Source organism: Caloenas nicobarica, chromosome 2, assembly GCF_036013445.1.
Source record: "Caloenas nicobarica isolate bCalNic1 chromosome 2, bCalNic1.hap1, whole genome shotgun sequence".
NCBI classification, from domain to species: domain Eukaryota; kingdom Metazoa; phylum Chordata; class Aves; order Columbiformes; family Columbidae; genus Caloenas; species Caloenas nicobarica.
This window is the reverse complement of record NC_088246.1, coordinates 100145493-100173167: the sequence shown is the minus strand read 5'-3', so window position 1 is coordinate 100173167 and position 27675 is coordinate 100145493. Positions and strand designations below refer to the sequence as shown.

At 39.2% G+C, this 27675-nt stretch overlaps 1 protein-coding gene across 1 annotated transcript in view; it reads right to left on the bottom strand.

The window, feature by feature from the left end:
• The window catches only part of GABBR2 (gamma-aminobutyric acid type B receptor subunit 2), a 495928-nt gene that overhangs the window by 195643 nt on the left and 272610 nt on the right, over window positions 1-27675 (bottom strand). Inside the window, exon 8 of the mRNA XM_065629246.1 lies at window positions 7126-7186. Coding sequence (XP_065485318.1) covers window positions 7126-7186 — 61 coding nt within the window. The remainder of the gene's footprint in view (window positions 1-7125; window positions 7187-27675) is intronic.

Genomic DNA, 27675 nt, shown 5'->3' with positions numbered 1-27675 from the left:
CTTGGGAAATCCCAGATTTAGTTCACTTCATGCCTGAGGAGAACTGTAGTTTTTACCTCTTCCTGTTTATGACCAGCCTATACATATGTCTGGATAATGACTTTCACTATTTGCCTTGCTAAAAATCTTGTACAACACAGAAAAAAAATCAAGACCGATAGACCAGAAGATAAAGGGTCAGAGGGCCTGACACTATAACCCAGAGATGTCAAACTGATTTTCACTGGGGGCCACATCAGCCTCACCTTTGCCTTTGAAGGGCCGAATGTCATTTTAGGACTGTATAAATGTAACTACTCCTACATCCTGCTATAATCTATTTGTAATTATGATCCTCACTTGGATGAGGAATCCAAGCTCCCCACTTAAGCATTTTACACTCAAATAACAGGTTGGATTTAAAGGGAAAAAAACTGGTGAAACATAGAACTAGTGTTAGAAGAGGAACCAAAGTTAAGGTTTTTGGCTTATCTTATGTCTCCAACTAGAAACAATTCAAAGAAATAGAATACATGGTATTAGTAGAATACAGAAGACAGGTTTTTTTAAGTAGTGTCAGAATCACATAACATACACTGCAGAGGACTGACAGCTTAGAATTAAATACAGTTGATCCAGCAGAGACTTTAAGATGTAATAAAAGTCACCTGTTTGTCTCAAGGCACAGTGAATACATCCATGCCACTTCAGAGGTCTGTTTAACTCAAAACTTCCAGAGGTAGCAATTTTATGCACTTTCCAGTATTTAAATATCATTTTCATTTGAAAGTTTTTACTAATTTGTGGCTTAAATCTGCACTGCTACTATTTAAATCCCTTACTTCTCAGCCAGCTGATGAGGACAGGACAAGCAAATGTTCTGGTGACAATTGTCATGTATTTCAACTGTCTTCTCTAAGCAGTCTAGATCTCACGCTTCTCCTAATGAGGTATATTTTTAATCCTCTGTCATCTATACATGTTTTCCTTAAATCAGCACTAGACACAGAAGTTAGCTGTAGCCTTTTGGCACTGGGTAGATTAAAAGGATACTATTATTTATACATCATAGTACAGAATTTTTCTTTTTTTACCTCTTCATGTTTTTGCTTACTCATGTTCAGCCTGTGATCCACAGTAACCCCTAGCTCCTTTTATGTGTAACTATGGCCTGGTGAATTGTTCCCCATTTTGTATTTGCACAGCAGTTTATTCCCAATGTAGCACCAGTCACTTGACCTAAATAAACTGCATTCTGTTATCTCCTGATTACTTCTTCAATTTGTTAATATCTTTCTGAATTCTTGTCTAGTCCCCCTTGTGCTTGCTGGCTCCCTCAGAGACCATTGTGCACTTGATAATTACACATTCTAGTTTATCTTCTTAATCAGCAATGACAATATTCAGTGACTCTACATTTAAGGGACATCCTTTCAGGAGCCTACTTGGTATAGCTCTCCATATCAGAAGGCTATTCTTTTCATTGAGGAGGGACTCTAAGTCAGTTTTGTAGATACCTGGTAGTTTCATATAGATAATACTATCCCAAATTACTTAAGAAAACATCATTGCCAACAAAAGAGGGAAGTGGTACTCCACAGAGGTAGCGTGACTGAAATGCCATGCCTAAAAAATTTGTCGAATCAGTGTTCTACATGACAAGCTATAAGACAAGATAGTGCCAGTGGGTTTTTGTATACCACAATTCAGACTATCAGGATGAAATGGTGTTGAAACATCTGGTAGCATGTAGGAAACCATTATTTGGGGGGATTTCATGTGGGAGGGACCTATTAAAGGTTCCACGTAGTCACCACTAACTACCCTGGAGCTGAAAAAGCAGGTTTGGGGCAGTGCCAGGGAGGGGTTCATGTGTGTGGTGTGCTGGAAAATTGCTACAAACTACCATGGGTAGTGTTTGACAGACTGAATTCGAGAAGATGAATTGATCACTAAGCTAAAAAAAACAGAGGTTGTTAAGATATGAGTGGCTACAATCTAACTCTACTACTCACATGCAGATAAAATGGAGTGAATGAAGTACACCAAGAAGTCTACCACACACGTTTTTGTGATTGCAGTCAAGCACTCCCGTTAGGATGTGTCGGAAGTTAGATTTCTGACTCCTTAATTAATTCCCTTTTTTTGTGTGCTAGATCATAGTCTTTAATGACAGAGCAATCTTTTCCAGAAGAATCCCACTGCCCAGGATAAGCAGCACACAGTTTGTTTTACATATTTATTGTCCATTCCATGATACTATCGATTGTTTATTGTTCACTAATCAAATTCTGCTCAGCCAACAGAATTCTGTACTTCTTTATTTACTTTTCCCAGAATGTTAGGGATTGGAAGGGACCTCGAAAGATCATCTAGTCCAATCCCCCTGCCAGAGCAGGAAAACTTAGGTGAGGTTACACAGGAAGGCGTCCAGGCGGGTTTTGAATGTCTCCAGAGAAGGAGAATCCACAACCCCCCTGGGCAGCCTGTTCCAGTGTTCTGTCACCCTCACTGAGAAGAAGTTTCTTCTCACATTTAAGTGGAACCTCTTGTGTTCCAGCTTGAACCCATTACCCCTTGTCTTACTGTTGGTTGTCACCGAGAAGAGCCTAGCTCCATCCTCGTGACACCCACCCTTTATATATTTATAAACATTAATGAGGTCACCCCTCAGTCTCCTCTTCTCCAAGCTAAAGAGACCCAGCTCCCTCAGCCTTTCCTCATAAGGGAGATGCTCCACTCCCTTAATCATCTTTGTGGCATACCCAGCTCTTCAAAGGTACTCCTTAATCTGTGAAAAAAACCTTAATATTTATAAAGAGATTTTATTCTCACTTTGTAAGTATGCTGCAGAAGCAGAGAAATCTGAATCCACTGATTCTGGATATTTGACACCACAGATTCCAGATATATGACATGAGATATTTCAAATTTAAGTTTTCTGAGTTGTCACTATATATTTTCTGTTTATTGTATTGTATTCCTTCAATATTATCACAGAAAGAAAATCCACAAACTGGTCTGTAGGGTATATACTGGACAGATATTAAATTAAAAAAAAAAAATTCAAAGGCAATTAGTCTCATTATTTATATGAACCCTTATGGAAGCAAGAACCAAAAGTAGTTAAGAGTTTGCTGGATTATACTTACAATAATAGAAGGAAACTTTTCCAGGGTTGGATTGATGACCCTGGGGAACAAGATATTGTATCTGTAGGTGATTCAGGAAAATTGCTAATGTATCCTTCATTGAAGCAGTTGTGGACAGCAAACAAGTCAGAACTAAGTAGATGAACTGAGGTTCCAGGAAAGCAATCCTGGATTCTCATGTACCCTGCTCTTGACTGTAGAATAAACATTTGTTTGTCTATCTGTTGATTAAACTCAGAGAAGAATATCTGAGGCTTTTACCACAGAAATTCAGTAAGGCCTTTCCTAAGAAGACCAATGGTGTTACACTTGACGAGCCATGCTCCCGCTTGCTTTGTACCCAGATCAGCCTTCGACACTAACAAATGTTGTATCGTATTACCAGGCTAAATGAGTTGGAACTCCTAAATTCTTTGCAGAAAGACACAGCAGACAACCATCCACTTTCTTCAAGTTTTCTCAATATGCAGTACCACAGACATTTGTTCCTATCTACAAGCAGCATGATTCATGCACATTTCAGCTTCAATTTTCCTTTTTCACCTATTCCAGCACAGCAGTCTCTTAGGTTTTCTCTAATGCCTCACAGAAATAGGAATATGACTGAAAGCAAAACGCCTAAAGGCTCCAGCCAGATTAATCAAAAAAGATCTGCCAAAGTGAAACACTTTGAAGGACAGGTGTGTTACTCTACTTGCAACCTCCTGCATTACAGCAATCTACAATCTGTTTTGTTGCTGCTCTCCCTGCTCCCAGATATGTACACAACAGTTGCCAGGACCCTCTTTCAGCTCTTACTAGCCAAAAGATTTTGGCCATCTCCTTCAACTACTTGTTTGACAATGAGAATAGTCCTTTAATTAGCATCTGTGGAAAAATTGACATTCATTCGGAAGGATGCCAGCTTCAAACATCACTTGGATATTTGAGCTAGACTGACAGACTGCTCTTTATTTGCCAGTAAGGTAGGGGAAGAAAATGCTGTTACATGTGCTTTGTATCCCTTGCTGCATACTAAATCATTCCTGGGCGATATTCATGATCTATAAAGCAGTGAGTAGCTCGGTCACAGCTTTCTCTGATACCATCTGTTTGACCACTTGCAAAACTAACAGGCTGCACAGAAGCTGAAAAAGCAACACGACTAGCATGAGCTTGGGAAAAACTATATCTAGATTCAAAATTAAACCAGCTATTCAAAATTTTATCACAGCATGTCAGGCATAGTGCAGTTACCCTCTGAACCCTCGCAGGCTGGTTTTCCCTTGCCTCCGGCAGACACGGCTATCTGATTTTTCCATAGCCAAAATGTTTGCAGATAGTCTCATTAACACAACAGTTTCCATCAAAGAACAGAAAATGAAGGTCCTGAGTCTACCCAGATGATTTTCTACCCTGGCAAATGAGGAACAGTGGTTTTGGCCAAGGAATCCTACTTCTAATATCTGATTACCTATTTACCTGTTTTATTTTTCTGCACTGAATTATTTGTGATAACTGTACATTTTCACTCAAATTGTTAACAAAACCATAAACCAGTGTAGATGAAGAAATGACTCTTTAGGTATAGAACACTAAAACTGATGATTCCCAGTTATGATGTTTAGATAAAAACTACTACCACATTTGATACATGCTATAATCATAACTACAATTAATCACATAAAAGCATTTACAAGACTTCTTTGATGTGGTATTTCTTTCCAAGAAATCATCATTATTTGTAATATAGAGTAAACAAAAAAACCCAACCAAACAAACAAAAACAATGAGTTGTATATCTATCTCAAGCTTGATAGCACCTAACAGCTAAAACTACAAAGGAAAAGCCCCTTTACCATTTTAAGTAGTGGACTTAATTAACTTCTTTGCATTATTAGAAACTTACCCAATGGTACAAGATTTATTAAAAGTTAATGTGAATGTTTCAGAAAGCTTCCTAAATAATTTTGAACAAATTAATGATTTCTACAATTATACCACAATTATTGAATATAAAAGCCTTTCATAAAGACAATACCAATGCAAAAAGAACAGAAAAAAAATCATCCTAATGGTTAAAATATAATTTGTAGTTTAAAAAAAGATAGATTACTTTCACCTATGTTGTTTAACTGTTCCTTGTTTCAATTTCTTATACATTTTTGTACATGCTTTTCATTTCCAAAATTAGTAAGAAATTAAGCAAAACTTAAACCAGGCTTCAAATGTGTCGGCAGACTATTGCTTGCATGAGAGATAATCCAGCCCTTCTCCTGCATTTCTCCATAGGATGTTTGGGTTATTTTTTGCTGTAGGTCAACTGGAAACCTTTAACTGATTAGCAAAATCCCAAGTGTGTGCCTGAATCAGTTCTGAAATAGTAATTTTTCATTGCAAGGAATTATAAAATGGGCGACTGTCTCCTTATCTTCTTGTTGACCAAGCAGCACTTCAACTGATGATAAAACCGTTGGTGTTAAATAGCACCTGATGTGAAACTGGAAACACTGTAAAGAAACTCAATTTGAATTGTTGCAAACAGAAATCTCTATAAAATCAGCTATCCTGGACTTCTATCGCTCCTCCAGATCAGTTCAGAAGACACAAGTTGCACGTCCCCATGATCTCCAATCACATCCTTAATGCACAGAGGGAATCCTCCTCACTCAAATGCTCTAGAAGGGTCCATACAGCTGCCTTAGGCATAATGAGTAAGGGCTCCTTCAGACTTCTGAGGAATAAACACCTCTTGTAAAATCCCCTTACGATATTTTCTCATGGTTCTTTCAAGCGGCTGTAAACATTGCTACCATGAAAAAATGGGGCAGGAGGGGGAGAAGGGAAAGGAAGAAGAGGAAGCAATCAGTATTAATTATTAGTGTTGAGCAAGAATTTCTAAATTATATTATCGTGAGATGACGTCTGCAAAGTTTTAGTGGGTAGAAATGCTTCAAGGAACAGGAGTTAATAGCATCACTTCAGAGTTGTGAAGGCAAGAGCAATCCCAAAGATTGCTTCAGTAAATAAGAATGAGTAACAGATCCCCTCAAGTGTATTGCTGTTCATTAATAATAACGTCCACACAGCAGACAATTTCTGTTTAAAGGATGAGCCTTTGTAACATGGTCAGCAGGATTATGTTGAAAGTGATCTCCAGAAGACAAAGGGAGTGCAAGCCTCTTCCTCATGCATTGTCTGAAAAGGATTTGCCAGCTTTCTCACTACTACTCTCACGAGACCATCCAAATGCAATCGTCTGCAGTTTTATCGCAGCCTAGGAACAAAAAACATGAATCGCATTCTATAAACTGTAGAAGCAACTGTAGCACATCTTTTATGAATCACCATTTCTGCAGAAAACTCTCCCAAGCAAGTGCCTCATCCCAGCTGCAAATGACCCTTGACAAGTCCCCGTGGCTGCATTCGTGATCTCTGATGCTGAGATCATTCCCTGCAGGAGCAGCTCGGGCTGGGAGAGTTGCACGGTGGGGTGTCTTGCCTCCAAGGGACTGGGTTGGCAGCTTGTGTCCTCTGCACGCTGAGGGACCAACTCCAGAAGCAGCTTCTAGCAAACAGTTGCAGAATGTCAACAGCGAGTCTTCAGAGAGCACAAACACTAACTTGAAGGAGCTTAACAGCAAAAATCCTCTTTAAGTTCCTCTTCAGATTGAGCTTGCAGAAACAACTGTACTAAGAAGTGGATGCTTGGCTGACCTGTATGGTTTTTCCAACAGCTCCTGGGTGTTACAGATCAGTAGTACTTTCTACAAGTGTGTGGGTTTTCTTCTAGAAAAATTCTTGGAAATATCTAGGAATATCTCAGAGCACTCAGGATTCAAAACACAATTTTTTCAATAGGTAACAAAATTTTTTTAGTACCTTGATGCATCTTCCAAGCAGTTCCCTTTCAAAATAACTGTATATTTAAAACATCCTGAAACAAACACAGCTGATATAAAAGTTTGAAACTGCATACAGAATTATAATGAAAATTAAATTGTTTGCAACCTACCTTGGAATTGCGTAAATTTGATGGTTCCCATCCTCTCTCCATTTCTGAAAACAACTTGACCCTAAGTAAAATAAATAAATACCTTAAAAGTTTTATAAATCTCTCATAATATAATTTCATTAGCACTGCAATTAGTTTCCATTCACTATTAAAATTACCCAAGAAAGCTTTAAAATTAAAGTTTAAAATAACTCAGTAATATCTCCCTAAAGCTTTCTTCCACAGATTTCAAATGGCCTTAGAAACTTAACCAGTGTTATCACTCACTTTTCATGGACGGAAATGAAGGTACTTACTGAATCTCAGATGAAGACAGATATGCAAACAATTGATTTTACCTGTGTGACTTTTTATCGAGGATATGTAAAAGCTATCAAAGACCACACAAAGAAATTGTTCCCATTTCATTCATCATATGGTTCTCCAAATGGCTCTATTATCTTACATTAATGATTATGGATATCTGCAGTTTCTGTGGCTTGGTTTTGTACTACATCAACATCCATGTCCTAGTATTCCTCTTCAATGAAATGCCTTTAAGTCAGTACTATTCTTTCTTGTGCTACATGTTATTGCTCTTCAAAATAATGGTCACGTAATGCTGAAACCTCCTCACATATTCCTAGCAAATTACTCCCATCTTTCATCCCATTTTTCTGACTTAAATAAAGTTCCTGTTTAATTTCTTCCTTACTTCAGCTATTTCATGATTGAGTATGAAAGAAGAGGTTTTCATTCATTTATGCTAAGATGTAATTCTAATATTTTGAACCTGCAGTGGAGTGCTGAGTGCTGTCAATATAGATTGCTTTTTTATTGCGTCCCCAGTTTGGTTTTTTATTATTATCTCCATGAATCTTTGTTTTAGCAGACATCGGGATAAGAGAAACCAAACAATAAGCATGTAAGGCTATAAAACATTTCTCTGTGCAAGCCAGTCCCTTTTTGGATAATCCTTTTTGGTCACCAAGGGGATGCACTGAAGGCAACCATCTGAGTCAGCTCCCTGCAAAGAACTGTACAATGGATGTGCAGTACAGCACACTCACCCCACAGCCCCTGCAAGGCATAAGACACCATTTCGCCTCGATAAATAGATAAAGACACCCTTCAACAAGTGTAAGCTACCTTGTGCTAAGCCTTAAAAGCCAAAAGCCCCAGTCTGTGACAAAAAGAGCAAGGGGAATGAACACTGGTCATGCTAAGTCTCATCCAGTGGCAGCTGACACAACCCCAGGAGAGAATGTAAAACATTAGTAGGCAGAGCTTTGTGTGCACCTTAGCAGCCTTCATCCCGATCTCCTTTAGTTTGCAGAAGTAGTATTTACTATCCCTTCATTTGTTTGAAGATAATTATAATACACTTGGCTACTTGGTTTAAGTGAAAAATAGTAGAAAATATTAAAGAAGAGAGCTGTAAAGGTGCTATGCGAGTATCACTTGGTTCACATACATATATCTATGGTCAGTCCAGTCTTGACCTTACTAAATTCCTGGGTTTGTGACCTCTGTCAGAGATTTCTATGGATAAATTTTTCACTGTGTGGTAAAATTATTTTTTTCATTTGATTCTAAATTTACTGCCTTTTATTTTAACTCTGTCTCTTCTTAGTCTTTTATTACAAGATAATAGGACTGTAAGTTGTAGTCGACTAGAGTGCTATTTATAGATAAACATACAGCAAGAATTACCACTATCATCTATGATGACAGTCATCTATGATTGTCATCTATTATTAAAAACATAATATACTAGCTCACAAAATTTTCTATATTCTAAGTGCAACTGGTTTGCAATATTATCATTGCTTCTTGTGAAATCACCATTTTTATCACTCAGTAGTACAGACATAAACCATATGCATCTGCTGACTGTAGATAACTACATACAGTCTCATTTACACGTCCTGAAACTACAAACAAAACATAAATCAGGTCTGAATGCTCTGAATAAATGTAAAAATTTGGACAAAAAACTATAGAACAGAGTTATAGATTTAGAAGTATTCATTTTTATCAGCTTCCCTTTGTTAAGATTTATGGCTTACACTGATCTAAGTAGTAGGTACATAAAGATATGGATGATGGTGATGAATTATGGAGCAACTCATGTGAAAACATCCTTGTTATCTGCAAAATTTTTAAATCACAGTATTTTACTTTCATTAAAGCTTACTGGAAAATGCTAAAAAGTCAAATGGGTTATCAAAAGGAATAAAAATTTCTAAATACTATTTTATGAGTTCTGACATTGTCCTGGGTATTGCTCACAAACTACAGAGTCTGTATGTTACACACACAGATACGAAGAGGAAAAAACCCACACAATTTCGAGAAACTGAAATTGGCTATTTATGCCTTGTCTATTTCAAAGGTAAAATCAACAAAAAGCCATATCAGTTAGAAGTCGCAAAGCAGAAATCTGAAAGTGCAATCCACGACGATGACAGAACATATTTATTATCCAGGCATCAAAACCGCAACCGCAGCTGCAGTTACCGCTTCGGTCTTTGCTCCTTGGGAACACACCGCTTCATAATAACAGGTGTCAAGTAGCTACAGCATCTCAAGTACCTTAAACCCCTCAAGACTCTAAAATTCTTGTGTGCTGGGTAAGGAAACACTATTAGATTTTTACTGGGGCTTCAGGTAGCCCCAGCAGACATGGACATAATGTTCCTGCTGCAGTATTTGGTTCTGCCAGTGTGGAAGAAAGGAGCACTCCTCATGAACACCAAGAAATCGTGTAAATAGAGATACGTCTGTTTTGCTTTTACAAATATTAATTTAAAACAGGAACAGGAAGGAAACTAATGCGAGTCAGTGATTACTCTGTGCTTTATGAAAAAAAGACAATTACTTTTGAGTCCAAAAAAGTGATATAAATATACAAGAAAATGTGATCGTATTTAAATTTGTAAACTTAGAGGAATGCTAGTAAGAAGTAAGTCATTCAGTTTTTCAGAAACGTGTTTTGTAGAAATGGTGTGTTCATTTATGGCATGAGAAGAGAGTTATAATCTGATGATCTATGGCTCATTGTCATTTCTTTGCCACCAAGGTAACATACCATAAGAGATAGCTAGAGTTACCTTCTTTAGACTTGAGATTCATAAATTACTCAGTGTTTTTTCTTTATTTAAAGTTGAGGATGTTTGAACAATAGATATTCTTAATACATGCATTAGGCTCCGACATCACAAAAGCAAATCTTAGTACTACTTCATCCTTTATTTTTGCCTCACCACATACTCCAGCACATCTGCCAGTACAGGCTGCAGCTTATGGTATGATCCACCATAAAATCTAAATCTTATGAAATCCATGTGAATATAAGAACAGACAAAATCCCTTTTACCTTCCATTGTGTTTTGGTGACGTTGCATAGGCATGTTTAGATACTTATTAGCAAAAGGATCAGTTAATATACAGATGAGAAGTATTGTTTTAAAGAAAAACAATATATACTGTTCTAAACAAAAATACTAGAAGTAATGTCAATACTGTTAGTACTTCAGAACATGATTCTCAGATTCAAGCAATATTTCCTAGTCAAATAATTATTTTACTTTCAGAGACACAAAATATGATCTCTCTCCTTCGAATCAACTACAGAAGTGAATTACTTAGTTCAAACCACATATTTTACTATTTAAAATAGTTAATCAGCAAAGCTTTCCTCTTCTTTATATGGACACCATACCAATGGAGACCAATACAAACCACATTGGTATCTTAGTGTCTGTTTTATTTTCTTCAGTTTAACATCTACAGATTTTTTCTTCTTTCTTTTAATTTTTGCCATTTACAACAGTGATACTAGAATAAATACCGATTCTATAACCGATCTACCCAACTTTGAGCTGTGAACGGGCACCTTCACATCAGCAATTATCCTTGTAAAGCTGATCAGGAGGAAAAAGAAAGTATGTGGCTTGGAGTCCAATAGACAGGGACATGAACAGCGGGTAGAAGAGAAGCTGAATGAGCTCAGCCTGGCACAGCGTGGTACCCCCATATGTTGCTGCTGGGATGTACAGCCACTGCTGCACACAGCATCACAGCATCACAGCATCACAGAATCACAGAATGTTAGGGATTGGAAGGGACCTCAAAAGATCATCTAGTCCAATCCCCCTGCCAGAGCAGGAACACCTAGGTGAGGTTACACAGGAAGGCGTCCAGGCGGGTTTTGAATGTCTCCAGAGAAGAAGACTCCACAACCTCCCTGGGCAGCCTGTTCCAGTGTTCTGGCACCCTCACTGAGAAGAAGTTTCTTCTCAAATTTAAGTGGAACCTCTTGTGTTCCAGCTTGAACCCATTACCCCTTGTCTTACTGTTGGTTGTCACCGAGAAGAGCCTGGCTTCATCCTCGTGACACCCACCCTTTATATATTTATAAACATTAATGAGGTCACCCCTCAGTCTTCTCCAAGCTAAAGAGACCCAGCTCCCTCAGACTTTCCTCATAAGGGAGATGCTCCACTCCCTCCACTCGTGGCCCTGCGCTGGACTTTCTCCAGCAGTTCCCTGTCCTTCTTGAACTGAGGGGCCCAGAACTGGACACAATATCCCAGATGAGGTCTCACCAGGGCAGAGTAGAGGGGAAGGAGAACCTCTCTCGACCTACTAACCACCCCCCTTCTAATACACCCCAGGATGCCATTGGCCTTCTTGGCCACAAGGGCACAGTGCTGGCTCATGGTCATCCTGCTGTCCACCAGGACCCCCAGGTCCCTTTCCCCTACACTGCTCTCTAATAGGTCATTCCCCAACCTATACTGGAACCTGGGGTTGTTCCTGTCCAGATGTAAGACTCTACATTTTCCCTTATTTCATTAAATTTTTCCCCGCCCAACTCTCTAACCTGTCCAGATCTCACTGGATGACAGCACAGCCTTCTGGCGTGTCAGCCACTCCTCCCAGCTTGGTGTCATCAGCAAACTTGCTGATAGTACACTCAATTCCCTCATCCAAGTCGTTGATGAATATATTGAATAGTATTGGTCCCAGAACTGACCCTTGAGGCACTCCACTAGATACAGGCCTCCAACCAGACTCCGCCCCATTGATCACAACTCTCTGGCTTCTTTCCTTCAGCCGGTTTGCAGTCCACCTCACTACCCGATCGTCCAGTCCACAGTTCCTCAGTTTAGCCATGAGGATGCTGTGGGAGACGGTGTCAAATGCTTTGCTGAAGTCAAGGTAGACCACATCCACCGCTCTGCCATCATCAATCCACCTTGTTATGTCTTCATAAAATGCTATGAGGTTGGCCAAACACGACTTCCCCTTGGTGAAGCCATGTTGACTGTCCCTGATGACCCTCTTATCCTTGATATGTCTTAAGATGGCACCAAGGATAAGGTGTTCCATCACTTTCCCAGGGATGGAGGTGAGGCTGACCGGTCTATAGTTGCCCGGGTCCTCCTTCTTGCCCTTTTTGAAGACCGGAGTGACATTTGCTTTCCTCCAGTCCTCAGGCACCTCTCCCGTTTCCCAAGACTTGGCAAAGATGATGGAGAGTGGTCCGGCAATGACTTCAGCCAGCTCCCTCAGCACCCGCGGGTGCATCCCATCTGGACCCATGGATTTATGGATGTCCAGATTGCTTAACTGGTCCCTAACCCAGTCCTCATCAACTGAGGCAAACTCCTCCATTGCCCTGCCTTCCTCTGGGGCCTCAAGGGTACGGGGCTCCTCAGGACAGCCTCCGGCAGAGTAGACAGGGACAAAGAAGGCATTCAGTAACTCTGCCTTCTCTGTATCTTCTGTCACCAGGGCACCCACCCCATTCATCAGTGGGCCTACATTGCCTCTGGTGTTAGTTTTATCTGCCATGTATTTGAAGAAGCTCTTCCTGTTGTCCTTGACCCCTCTCGCCAGGTTTAACTCTAAGGAGGCCTTAGCTTTCCTAGTTGCCTCCCTACATTCTTTAACAACAGCCTTATATTCTTCCCAAGTGGCCAGCCCCTCCTTCCATGATCTGTAAACTCTCCTCTTCCACTTGAGCTTACCCAGCAGTTCCCTGTTTCACCACGCAGGTCTCCTGGCTCCCTTCCTTGACTTCCTACGTGTCGGGATGCACTAATCTTGAGCTTGGTAGAAGCAGTCCCTGAATGTTAACCAACTATCTTAAGCCCCTTTACCTACAAGCAGCCTTGCCCACTGGATTTCCCCCAGCAACTGTTTGAAAAGGCCAAAGTCGGCCCTGCTGAAGCCCAGGGTTGCAATTCTGCTTGCTATTCTGCTCCCGGCACACGAGATCCTGAACTCCACCATCTCATGGTCACTGCAACCAAGGCAGCCCTCCACCTTTACTGCTTCAACCAGACCCTCCTTGTTAGTGAGGACGAGATCCAGCAGCGCACCTCTCCTAGTCGGCTCCTCCACCATTTGCATCAGAAAGTTATCGTCAATGCACTGGAGGAACCTCCTAGACTGAGGCTGGCTGGCTGAGTAGTCCTTCCAGCAAACACCAGCATCTGGCATCCTGTGGGTCTTAGCTCTGCAGTTACTAAGCAGTGAAGAACTACAAGCTGTAACTCCCAACCTTTTCCACCCTCCAAACATCACGTCTAAGACAGCAGTGTTTATAGAGAAAGGGAATGTCGTTTAGTCTATCTAATGATATAGTTGAGAGTAACCCAACAGGCCTTTAGCTCTGCAAATCTAACCTCACTTCTGAAACAAAACAGCAAACTTCCAGCCATGGGCAGCTTGTGCACAACTCTTCAGATGAGGTTTCAACCCAGTTACATCACTCAATTAGCTGAAGACAAAGAGATGAGCACAGGAGATATGAGCACAGAGCAAGAGAGGATACTCAGGAGACAGCAATAAAGTTGTCACTCCCTGTGGGATGAAGAGGCAGTTGTTACCTTTGGGACAGTGAGAGGTGAGCAGAGGGCAGAGGGTCCCGAAAATTAAAATGCTTCGTAAAACCAAAAATGGTCCTGAATTCACTATTTTATATCCTTAGACCACTGTGGATAAAAATGTTTCTAGAACATTTGATCGAAGCAGATAAAGTGACTGCTGCTTTTCAGGCCTTGAAACTATTTTCAGAAAAGATGTTTCTGTCAAAATTTCAAGATTCAAATTTGAAATATTTTATGATCCAAAGGGATTTTTTTTCCCTTCCCATTTTGTCTCTGATGATATTTTCTAAAAGATTTGGGTAACTCAACAGTGGTGCCTGGAGAGTAGCAGCAGCAGCAGGGCAGGTATGAAACATAACTAAAAATCTGGTATTGGCTAACATTTTCTACATGAAGCAATACCACCATTCTCATCTAAACAAATACTTGTGTTCTAGCTATGACAGTTCAGATATAGAACAGTGGAAAAATGAACACGCTTACTTCTAAGCATTAAATATCTGTCTGCACCACAGGAATAATACCTGAAAAATATACTTACAAATAGGTAAGTTTCCCCAAACAGGAGAACATGGATTTTGGAGAAAGACAGCGGGCAAGAAGGAAGATCGATTGATGGAACAGAAGTGCCCAGAAAAAAAAAAAAAAATCTGGTAGTCATGACAGTGATGAAAAAGAAGAGTGAAGAACCAGCATTAATCAAATTCCATAATATTGGAACTAGGAGGCACTCATCAAAGCTATTTGTACATCGGTCTAAAACAGTTTTTCATGTTGTTCCTTTGTAGAGCAGGTAGTGAACTTCTGAAATTTTCATTGAGTGGGGATTGCTTCTTTATTTGTTCTGTTTATAAAGAGAGGACTGGGAGGTGAACCTGTCTACTGACCTCACGGGTCACCTCATATATTATCATGTAGCTTCTTCTCTGAACTCTTGGTAGGCAGAAAGGTAAATGGAAAATCAGCTTTATCTCAGAGTTCAGGAAACATACATGATTCTTTAAATAGGTTACAGAAACTGCTTCAACATGAGTGAAATATGAGATAAGCAGATGTACAGGTTAACATCAGAGGCCATTTGGGAATACCGAACACAGGGAAGAGACATACAAAAGTCACTTTTTAATTTTTTTTTTTTTTTAAGGTGAAAAACTGTTCGGGGAAAAATTATCCAGCCATTTTAATAAAAAAAAAGGGCTTGGTGCCTCATATTTGCCAAAAGAAGATTTCTGTTAATAACACCTGATACAAGTAGTCTCTGGCATTAGCCAGTGGTGCTCTTTGCTTTGGGACACATCTCCCTTAAAGGCCTACAGAATAAGTAACAGTTTCTAGAAATTAAAACAAATATACAAACTCCCTAGTTCCTTTAGTGTGAAACATCTTGAACTACAAGCATTTCCCAAAAACAAGTTTCGTCAAACAAAAGGCTACACAGTGTGTCTCTTAATATCATGACAGGAATGACAGAGCTGTATTGCCTTTCATAAACCCATGCTGGCTGGGCCTGATCACCTGGTTGTCCTGTATGTGCCGTGTGATGGCACTCAGGAGGATCTGCTCCATAACTGTCCCCTGAATTGAGGTCAGACTGACAAGCCCGTAGTTGCCCAGATCCTCCTTTCAGCCCTTCTTGTAGATACTGCCAACTAAGTCCCTTCTAAATAGAGTTTCAGTCCAGTCAGTCTCTTCTTCACAGGAGAGGCTTTTTTCTTTTTTTTTGCCTATCTATACTCTTTAATTCCCTTTTTTAATTTTCTTATTTGTTTCCTGAGGAATGCTATCCACAACTGAAATACAGCTGCTCTTGCTATGTAGCAGGGTGCCTCTATTTCTAACATTTTGTTCTCTGAACTTTACCACACATTGGGCAGAACTTCATGTCTTTTTTCAGGGAAGTGCAGGAATCAGATGGGGAATGGACGGAATTTCTTTGGATGAAATTTCTTCTCTCCATCTCAGCGGCATCCTCTGTCAGCAGCTGTCTTTGCAGAAAAGCATGCCGTTGACAGCACAATGACATGAGATAAACCCAGATTATGCTGTTCCATTAGATTAGCATTTAGATGCATATACACAATTTTGCACAGCTATGCTGAAATGAGACACTGCAATCATAGCATTTTTTTTCAGCAAAGCAAGCGAAAATATGATTAGTGAACATCTGACCTCTCTGTTTTACACACAAAAGCAAGTCTAGGGGAATAATGCTCCTGACAAGGTACCAGCAATTCATAAGCAGGTTAAGGTGTGGAAAAAGGATACTAGCCAGGAAATCATGCATCAAACAGTGTTGCACTTGCTGGCTACTGCAGGTGAAGAAAGATGAAACCTTTATTTTTGTCAGTCATTAATGTGCTTTTACACATTCACCAGACTTATGGTTTGCACCAGGCAGAGCAGTTAGGTGCTCTTTTTTGCCATTCTTTCTTGCCATATCATTTGTATCCCATGGGAGGGTTTTTCTGCTATGTGAGCCATTACCTCCAGTGCCCATGTAAGCTCTTTGCTGGCTGCCTAAAACATGTTCATCATTAGTGATCTTAAGTTTAAAAGCATGACAAGAAAGAAATTAAAATGAAAGATATACACTTGACAAACTTTTTTGCAAGTTTTTCTGAATACTTTGGAAACAACATGACAGGCACTGCAATTGTTTGCAACAAACGATTTCAAGTCTGGTGATACGTGTAATTGAGTGCTGACTACCAATATTTAGCCAGTTTCCTCATCTGTGGTTGGCTTCTGAAGCACAAGCAAAATAAGCCCTTTAACCTCGACTCAGTCTCTTTCAGATGTGTGTAAAAACACTGATGTAAACAACCTGTCTTTCAGGGTGGCAAGAGAAGAGGAAATAGGCTGAAGCACTGGGACTAGGAACTCAAGCCCTTTTCAGTGTGTATAAAAAAGTAAATATGAACTACTGAGGTGACATTCAGAATTGTTCTTTTGAGGATGAGTCCCTGATGATTTCAGTTTCTAGCTCTTTGTGCCTGTAGAAACAGCATAACAGCCTATTAGATTCCACCACCATGTTTGTTTGGTTTTTTGTTGTGTGTTTGTGGGGTTTTTTTTCCTACCGCTTTTGTAAGAATGACTCAGAATAGATGGCATAAAGCCTTCTAAGGACACTGTATTAAGCAGCAGTTCTATCTCTTCAACAGTGCAATTTCAGATGATGTTATGAAGTAATTTCTTCCATTTTCTTTAAACTACATTAATCCCAGCAGAGAGCACAACCACACAGGCTGCATTTCATTCGTTCTGATGATGACCTGAAAGATTGTACGAGCCACTACCTCTTCTCCGCACACTTCTTTCTGCTCAGGCTCTGTCACATTGGCTGGATGCAGGAGATTACTTTACTATATTCTTTCTAATGAGCAGACAGCCTATGTTATTAACAAGGTCTTTGTGTCCAAAGCAGAGCACTCTTGTGGTTTAACCCCAGATAGCAACTATGCACCACATGGCCACTCGCTCACTCCCCCACAGAAGAGCAAAAGTGAAAAAACTCATGGGTTGAAATAAAGGCAGTTTAATAGGTAAAGCAAAAGCCATGTGCACAAGCAAAGCAAAACAAGGGACTCATTCACTGCTTCCCGTGGGCAAGTAGGTGCTCAGCCACCTCCAGGAAAGCCAGGCTCTATCACATGTAATGGTTACTTAGGAAGACAAATGCCCTTACTCCAAACTTCACCACCTTCCTTCTTCTTCCCCCAGCTTTATATACTGAGCACGACATCATACGGTATGGTCAGCTGGGGTCAGCTGTCCCATCTGTGCCCCCTCCCAGATTCTTGTGCACCCTCGGCCTACTCTCCGGTGGAGTGGTGTGAGCAGAAGTGTGAGCTGACACCGGTCAGGAAAGAGTATTTGGAATCAGCTAAGGGACTGTCTTTTTGAGTGAAGAGCCACCCGTGCGTAGAACACAAACACTGATTTTCCTTCTTTACCCAGCAGGAGCTCTTACACAGGTTCTGAAACCCTTTTGTTCAATATTCATGAAATGTTTCTAGTGACAAGAAAATTTTAAATCTTTTTTTGGCAAATCAATTAAGGTAGCTCAAGGCACACAGGAACTGTCCAGGACATTCACTTTCTAATATGTATTTCCCAGTGACAGTCACTGAAATTGGCCAGTTTTCCATGTCATAACGGAATAACAATAATCGTTCATCTAAATTCACAGCAAGCTTCAAATAGCCTTTTATTTTAGCCTAGTTGTAGTTTTGGCTTTACTTGACAACTGTCAGAATTACTGTGATGTTTTAGGTGGCTATTTCTGCAAAGCTAAAAAGCGTAGGCTAAACTATTTCTAATCCTAGGACTCTTAGAATTACTTTTCTTGAAAATTTCAGATTTTGTCTATATTGCTTTCCATATCAGAAAGCACTCCTGAAGACAGCTATGTTTGATGATAATGAAGTGGATGTTTCATCCACTTCCAGTTCTTTAGCGCTGCATCCCTCCAGGTGATGCTTTCATCAGCATCAAATTCTGACTGAAAGCTGCAGAGAAGAGTGTTAGCATTGCTGGGCACAGAGATCTGAAAAGGCCTGGCAGTGTCAGGAAGGAGGTCTAACCAATATACTAGTCAGAAAATCAAATTCAGCCCTTTTCATTGTCCATTTTAATCCTTCAGGCTGTTCTAAACTGTGCCAACAGCAAGCAGAGAATCAGTGAGGTATAATTGGCATAGTTTTAAAACTTTAAAGATTCCCTATTTATATCCTTGCAGCAGTTCTACTGAGGAAAGACAGCAGTCTCCATGTTCTTCAGAAAACAGTCAGGTCCAAAGATATTGGAAGAGGCTCAGTTTGGTTTCTGAGCTGTGATTGATCAGTGTCATATATCCTTAGAACCTACACAGCAAAACAGCATCCAGCTGGCATATATCAGAAGTCTCAGATGTGTAGCTCTCTTCAGACTCTATAAAGCAATGCTTAGAGTAAGGATGTTACTTTGGGATCACTTTTCCTACATTTTCAGAACAGTAATGTTAAGGCTTACTGATATTTAAACATCTTCACACTGTGGTGGATGCTTTTAAAAAACATTTGTTAAATACTTTGTTGTTTCAAACACATTCTCTGCCTAAAATGAATTTCAAATCAGTGTCATACTAAAAATTTGAGACATATCTAGAATGCACACTCACTTAACAGAGAAATGGTGTATTTTTTAAAGAAAGATATTCTTTGTAAACTATTTGAAATTCCCTACAGACATGATGATGGAAATGAAAACAAGGCACCAGATAATATTTCACTGTCAGCCCCTAAGTCACACTAGCTAATTTGCAGAAATGAGAAGAAATGCAAGTTATTAATATTAGTAAAATGAGCTCTCTTTTTGCTTTTCTTCTTACTCAAGGCAGTGTGCAAAGTCCAATTAATGACATGAAATAGCTCAGGGGTAGGCATTTCTCTCTCTTTTCTTCTTCCCAACATTCTCATACCCAACATGGTATCTACACCATGTGCAGACTAATTCAGATGCACCCGGGAGAGTGAACTTGTAAATTTACATAGGAAAACACGATCAGGTTGAATCTGGAAGTACAGTCAGATTCCCAGACTACCAAGCTGGGTCTAATGAATCCCCTTTTCTCATCTCAGACACAATTAAACTTCTCCTGGACAAAATAAAATTCAAGAGGAGCACACGCAGAATCAGAGTCAGAAAATTTGGAACTGGAAGGGAATTACTTCCCATCAATGCATTTGCAAGGGGCTGTATTCATATCTAACCCCTTTCTTGGAGTTATAAAACTGAGCATGAGAAGTTTTTCACTTCCATTATTCACATCAGAAGGCTGCTTCTTTTCCTCTATCTAATAGGTTCCTCTTATTTTTGGCCATACACTTTAAGGCTCACAGTATGATTTGGAGTAAACATCTTTCCCCCGTGTGTTTTTGGCTAATATTTATGTAGAGAACAAGTAGTTCTCTCAGCATACTAAGTATTCTCTGCTGTCTGAACCTTGGACACGTACATTCTCTTTTAATGCCTCTGGTATGTGTAAAAGCAGATGGTTGCCTCTGTTGCCTTCCTTCCATTTTTTGCTTTTACTTCCTCCAGTGTCTCTTACTGGAACCATCAAGATTCTTTGGTTCTTCCTACATGGTATTTTAATTGTCCTCTCAAACCCAAGTTATCACAAGTTGCATCAATAGCACTCCTAATTTTAGTGTGAAGAAAAAATGCACATATTCAATAATATAAGTCCAAGAGCTAACACTGATGTCCTCTCTCCTAGCCCCTTCAGTCCAGCCTGGGGTCACCTCTCCTACAGCTTTATTCTAGCCGCCTTTTTCACTCATTTTTCTTGTGACCCTGCATCAAATAACTACATGAAAACTAGACAGAAATACTCTGCTACATTTCCCATGAGCTCAGACAGCCCTGCCCATGAGGTAGAGCTGCCTGTGTTTTGGGCACAGTTCAAAGAACAGAGACCCTGAACCTCTAGTCTTAGGTTTGATATAGTACATTTTACTAATATGTAGTTTAATTGATGTCTAAATGTGGGCATTACTAATTAAATTGTGTAGTGAAAAGTTGTGTCTTGTCACTTGCTCACTGAGTAATGAGGTTATCCTCTGCTAATCTGGCAGAATAACACACTTGAGTTATTTCATACTTCAGAGACTTTGAAATTGGTATATCACATACTTACACTTAGTTGCATAAAAAAGGGGAAAAAAATTAAAAGAGGTACAAAAAATGCTGGAAAACAGGAAAGAAACCACAGAATTTTCTCACATGGAAAAATGACTTAAAATCAACTTTCAGATGTTAAAAATACTTTACTTGAAAGGAGAATATGAAATGTTTTCTTTTGAAAATGTAAACCAAATTTTCTACATTTTTTAAGTATTGAAAATATTCAGATATTTAAATTTTGAAAAAAAAGTGTATATATCAGAGGACTGATAGTTGCAGAATATCACTCAAAAGAACAGCTGGTTTTTGATGGACTCATAATTGCACTCTCTAGAGAATAACATATACAAATGCACACTAATTTCCCTAACTTCTATTCAGAAAGGACTGCGCTCATTTGAATACAAGGTGAGGTTTCTTTTCTCCCTAATTAATGTTTTAACAGCAGGACCCCAGCTCCACAGCCCTGCACCATGCTGAGCTGTGCTGAGCTGTGCTGAGCTGCTACTGTCAGAGCCCCAGCAGGATGCTCTAGCAGCCCAGCAAGGCAACACCAGTGCAAATCCACTGGGACCAGTGCTGGCGGCGCTTCAGCTCGTGCTGAACTAAGTCCTGACGCTCTGTTCTGTGGAGGGTGCTGAACTGATTTCAGGATATGACCTTTGAAGACAAGTCCAGGGGCCCATCCTTTGCTTTTCCCATTTTCCTGTTCCCAGGGAAAGAGAAGGTTGCCTCATACTCAAAAGCCCCCTGGGTCGGTGCCAGAATAGAAACCTTTATCTCACCAGTTCGGCTGCTTTGTTCAGCCCTGTTTGAGACATTAGACCGTCAAGGTCTAGAAAGCATTATACTTGAAAAAGAACTCACTGTAAAACAAATTGTTGTTTAAAGATGCAGAATTCTTCATTTTCCTAGAAAAGATTCAACACTACAATTTCTGAATAAGTGCAATTTGTTGAAACTCACGCTGGCACTTCTGTAATTAAAGCATTCCGGCATCAGGCGCTTGACTTCTTAGAGGGGAGTACATGAAGAAAGACAGCAATAATATCTAAACAGCCTGAAGGAAGACAAATGACAGATTCCATTATTTTCTCTGGCTATCAGCAATATCGTAACCTTTTCCTTATCTCGGTCAACACACTCACACTGAATTGAATGGGACTAAATTTCTTTTTAATACTTTAACAAACTGCACTGCTCTGTACAATAGCAGCAAACCTTGTATTCACAGCTGCCCTTAAAAATCAGTTACTTCTATTTTTTTAATACTTGTCATCAATCATCTATGCTAATTGGCCAAGTTTGGCATTTCTATAGTGTATTAAATGTCCCAAAATAACTAATGAGAAGCCTTTTATTTCATCTGTCTCAAATGAAAGTGGTATTAGAATAAGAAAGTATTTCCTTCTCTGCCGCTGGCATGCAATGAATATTTATGATGTTTTTCACTATATTGCAGTGATCTGACAATGTTGAATTCCAGCTAGAATGAGGATATAGCACTTAAAAGGAGATTCTACTCTCTTTCTATCACTCATAAAGGGAATTAATAATTGCAAAACAACTAACACAAACAATTGCTTCTCAAATTAGATCATATTTTATCTTCATATTCTAAGCTGGAAAAGGAATCTCAATTTGTAGCAACAAATATCTTTAAAAACACTAATAACATAAACCCACTTATTAAATATTTGTAAAGCTATTTTATGCACGGTACTAATGCTGACTGATCAAAGTGTATGTAATTAATGGACAAGAAAGCAATCATTGCAATAATGGAAATCTCATTACCATCTAAATTATGTTGTTTTCAAAAGCTTAGATTAACCATATAAGGGAGATACCTCTTCTATCGGACTGTTTTTCTGAAGCCATTAAACCAAGTCAACTGTCCTGGAAGGGACATGTTGCTGAATCTCATGGTAACAGAACAAAAAAATTATCTTCTGGACAGGAACTCATAGGAAATCACTAAGAAGCTTCAGTGCAGGTCTGGGTACCAGGTGGTACTGTTGGGCTATGTTACTGCCCAAGTTAGATAGAGGAATTTATGCAGCACTTGTTTTCAATCCTATTTTTTTCTCTTCCATTACTAGCCATCAGATAATGTGCATTGGTAACCCCTGGAGACAGAGAGGGCTTTATTTATCAGCCTCTTCCTTTTTTCTCATCAGAAGTCTTCCCTCTGCAATGTGGCTGGGTGACTGTACAGGAATAGAAGAGGTGAGACATTTGCTGATGAGGATGTGACTTTTTCAGTCAATGTATTCAGGAGAAGGAATTTTACTTACTAAACGCTGAAAATAATTCCTGTGGCTTGAAGCCAGGAACAATTTCCACTGCTCTCTGATTTATCTCCCAGGGTGGACAGTCTGTCCTAAAGATGAAGACACAATGTTCATATTCTTGCCAGGGTATGTTCATGCTCTTGAAGGGAAACACAATGTTCAGAGTCTTACACTGTAAAGACTGAACTTTATTTTGCTTCCTATACAGTGATGTGCAAGTAGGGAGTAGTGGATCCAGTGATAAAGTTGTTCCTAGTTGCAAACCTTTCTATAAATAACTCCTAAGGGACTATCAATACCCTATTTAGAGGCAATGTCTGGGGTGAAAATTCATGTCTCCAGTCATTCTAATCCTTATTTGATCAACAGTATCATAGAAAATATCTGAAGTCTTCTACTGACGTGAATGAAGTTTAATTAATACAAATTTCTGTCTCGAGGCAGCATTTGTCTTTTCTTTTATGTCAAAATGTGTCCAAATGATTACTATTTTTACCCAGAACATGCACTACTTATTAGTAAAGACCATAATTTGGAGGTTTTCTGAGCCTCTGAACCTCTTTAAGATTCATTCTCAGAAGTTGAGCCACTATTCATTCCCCTGAGTTTTTATTCATGGAAGTATTCCCATGGAAAATAATGAGCTAAATATTCTAGAATACATGTAAGCAAGAGAAACTTTCTTGTTAACTGCACTCAGTGAGAAGGATGAGGCTTTTTATTTTGTTTGTGGACTACCATAGGCCATTGCAACCTCTTTGTCCAAACAAAATGCTTTTTACGTGAGGCCACATATTCCCACTGAAGTTACAGTAGAAGCCGGCTGCTGTCTTTATTCAACAGTGCCTAATTTATACAATTTACACATGCAATAGAGCACTATGATAACTCTTTATTCCCTCCTGGGTGAAAATGATGGTCAGGTGGTTACAAAATATTGCCATTTTAAAAACATCTAAGTTAAAATGCTTATAAAAAATCAGTATGTCACACATCACAAATATACTGAATATTACTTACAGGTTAGGAATAGGGAAATGGCAGAGAAAGTATTCTCCATTTTGACTGTTTATATTTAATGAAATAATTTTAAACTCCATGTTATGATAGTCTAGTAGTCCAGCACATAAAAATGATAAAAACTATTATGCTATTTTAGTGTTACAGAGTTTTCCTTCAGAATTTTCTTCTTGTCAGAAACAGTTTCCTAAAAGAATAGCTCCAATTATAGCTTGAGATGAACCATTTTTAGCTCAAATTTTATCTAAAGGAATCCATGGTAGGAAAAGCAAGTATGTTTCAAATGCACAATCTCCTACTGGAGTTTTATTTTAAAAGTTTCTGTACTTCAAATGCTAGAAACCTCTTTCTCCTGATTATCTTATTACAAGTAGATATTAGTTATAATAGAATCGTACCTTTTTTTCGCATGAGTATTAAGTTTAATCATGATTGTTTGGTCCCTGTATTCAACCAATCAAACTTGGTGTAACTCAGAGTGGGGCTAACTGGGGAGACGTTATCATTCCACAACTTTAGCCCACCCTGTAAAGTCCTAAGTGTGGTGTCGTAGCAAGCGCTTCACGATTCTTCGGGCATTTTGCCTTTTTCCCCTATTACTTATCTCTTTTACTCAACGATGTAAACAGAAAATCAGCCAAACAAAAATACTGTAGCTCACGGTTTGAAATAAACGGCAGAGGTACATTCAACAGAGCTAAAGTCTTGGGTTAGTTCTCTACTTCTTTCCCCATTTCACCCGTAACCAGTGCAGAACTTCAACAAGCATCAGATCCACCAAAAATTTTCAAGTTTTGTCAATTCTGGCTGCTCATTTCAATGTGCAACAAATGCAAGAAAAATTTTTTCTTGCAGACACACTGCATGAAGTACCATGCATTAGAAAGATAGATCATGCAGATAGTTGTCATAAGAATATGCATTCAAATTTTTGCTGGCTGCTGGCCACGCTTGTAACACACTCTACCACGCTTAGAGCTGATTCTTGTGTCTGACCTTTGGAAACAAGCCATCTCACCATACAGGTAAATTATCAGAGCCTATCACAGAATATCACCTCAGGCAAAGTTGGAAATGGTGTCCAATTCATAGCAACGTGATTCACATACTCCAGTCCAGGACCACTGCTGCTGGGTTACTCTACTGCTACACTGAGAAACAACCTTTTGAGAGGCAAGGGAGCAGGTTTTTTGTACCCTCGGTTTCCCATTTGCTGTCCAGCATAGCGGGTTTCCTGATTTCACAAAAGTCAAAAGGAAACAGTAAGACAAAATGGGGAGACAGCTGAAAAGCAGGCCTGAAACAAGAACATGAGACACTTTTCTTGAAGATGAATCATCTTTTTCTTGTTTCATATCCTGGATGGCTAATTTGAAGAGAATTATGAACCCTTCTGCTGAAGCAAAGAGTACCATCTGGTTTCTAAGCAGGTTTTATTTTCTCTTATTGTCACCTTTTTTAGCAGTGTGGGGATATATAGCCTCTGAAAAACTGATGGTTTGCAAGTTACATCATCTTTAAACTTAACCTTTGCTCTACAGTGAAATCAGGTGAGGTTTTGTTTCTTAAGTAGATTGTGAAAACAATATTTGCCAACAGCTTCCACAAAGTAGCACACAATATACAGCTTTCCTACGTAACTAATAAGAACAAGCTTCCCTGTTTCACCTGTTAGTTCATGATAAGTCTTGATAACCTATTTTCGGGTTCAGAGGGGTTTTTAAAGTGGTTTTCCCTTCACCCAGACAGACACAAGTAGAACACAAAAATGTCAACAATAGCATTTTCATTAGATTTGGGAAGAATTTTGACACATCCAAGTTTTGAAGAAATATTTAGTATTTTTAAAGTTAAATGTCTGCAGTCAGTGAGTAGAAATGCATGCTAATTACTGCACATTTTAGAAGTACTATATAGCAAATATCAGTTTCACTAAACGGCTTTGCGTTGCCTTTATTAACACTAGAGAGAGCCAAACTGGACATACTCTGTCAGTAAAGGCATCCTTGTCCTGTAGGCAAAGAGACCGCACAGAGGAAAGCCAGGGAGGATCCCACCTCTGTCAGTACTGCCCTCCTGCAGTTAATTACAAGATTAAACTAACAAAACATCCAGGCTTCAGGAATCTGGACAGCAAAGTACTCAGTGTTTACAATAAAATAAGGTAGATCTAAACAAAATAATATACAATCTAGAGGCAATGAAGAAAAATGGTGAGGAGGAGAAGTGAAAGTGCCCATGTCTGCCTGGAGTAAAATTTGCAATAACTCACATCAAGAAAACTCCTATCACTTACAAACACTGCGACTGCAGAAAGACATGAATCAATGAAGGGAAATTCAGAAAGCTGCAACACAAAAGCAGCTTTTGCCAGCATTGTGCGTGTCAAGTACTATTTCCCCTCTCAGATCACGGCATTCAAATCAACGGCCTGCTCACTGCCACATCACTTCTTAACGTGCATTGGTAGAGGAATTTAAATCAAATTAAGCACATAGGGATTAATTTCCTGGGGAGGATTAAGATCTTTCCATCTATACAGAATGGTTGAATAACAAGTAAAAAGAGATATTGCCACAAATATTTGAAGGAAGCAACCAGCGAAGAAAATGCTTTTTCATTTAGGTACTGCAAAGGTAATTAAAGAAGAACTATAGCAGGAGAAGCAGATTAGATATACAGCACAAAGAAGGCTAGGAGAGAGAAATGTGTCTTTAATATAGATTTCAAGCTTTGGTCATGACCAAGAGGATTCTGTTGCAAGTACAGAAATATAAGCAAAAGGCAGTGCCATCTTGGAGTGGAAAAGAGACAGTGGTGAAGAGCAAATTGTGGGTGCAGGGCTTCAAAGCTGTGCACCAAGTGTCTGCATTGTAGCTCTGTGAACCAAACCATGTGCATTTGATTAGCTACAATCAGTGTTTTAGTCAAACAGACAGTGTACTCTGAATTATTAATGTAAACTGTGCCTTATTTTGGGTGCCAGTTAACAAAGGTGAAAGGGACATGAACTTAAAGTTGCATTTACCTAAAAGTTTGTGGTTATTGCAAGTAACTTTTCTCATTGCTATAACTGAAAGATGACCGAAACAACAACAAAATCTTGTGAACGTAACAGAGGTTAAATATTTCCCACGATGAGTTCATTCTTTCTACAAAAATGTGGAAAATAATTTTACCTTGGCAGAGAAAGATAACCGTCCCTTTTTTCCCTTCCTAAAATCTCATTAAAGCATGAGGGAATTGCTGTGTTTCAAAATTTTTTAATTGTTCCCCTTCCTGTAGGACAGTCACTGCTGAATGAGATTATTCTAGTGACTCATGGGGCGTTTGGACCAGGTTCTACCCTGGCTACTGCCTCCTTTGTGCTGCCTGGCATTACTGGGTGTTGTGCAAAGCAGTCTGAGACATGGTTGGTACAAAAGACACAAGAGAAAATAAGGTTGCTGTATGGTATTTGGATTGCATCACATACAGCTGCGTTTTGTTGCTGAGAGGAGTTCATGATTTCTGTATTTTAAAAAGCATTTGCAGATGTCAAAGAATAAAACCAAGCTAACACTGAAGTTATTATTGTAATTTTATTATCTCCATTTGATATTCCTATTTATAAATTAAAATCACAAAATACATGCAGTCTCCAAAACCTAACATGGTAAATCTCTGCTAGCGTTGTAGTTTGGGTA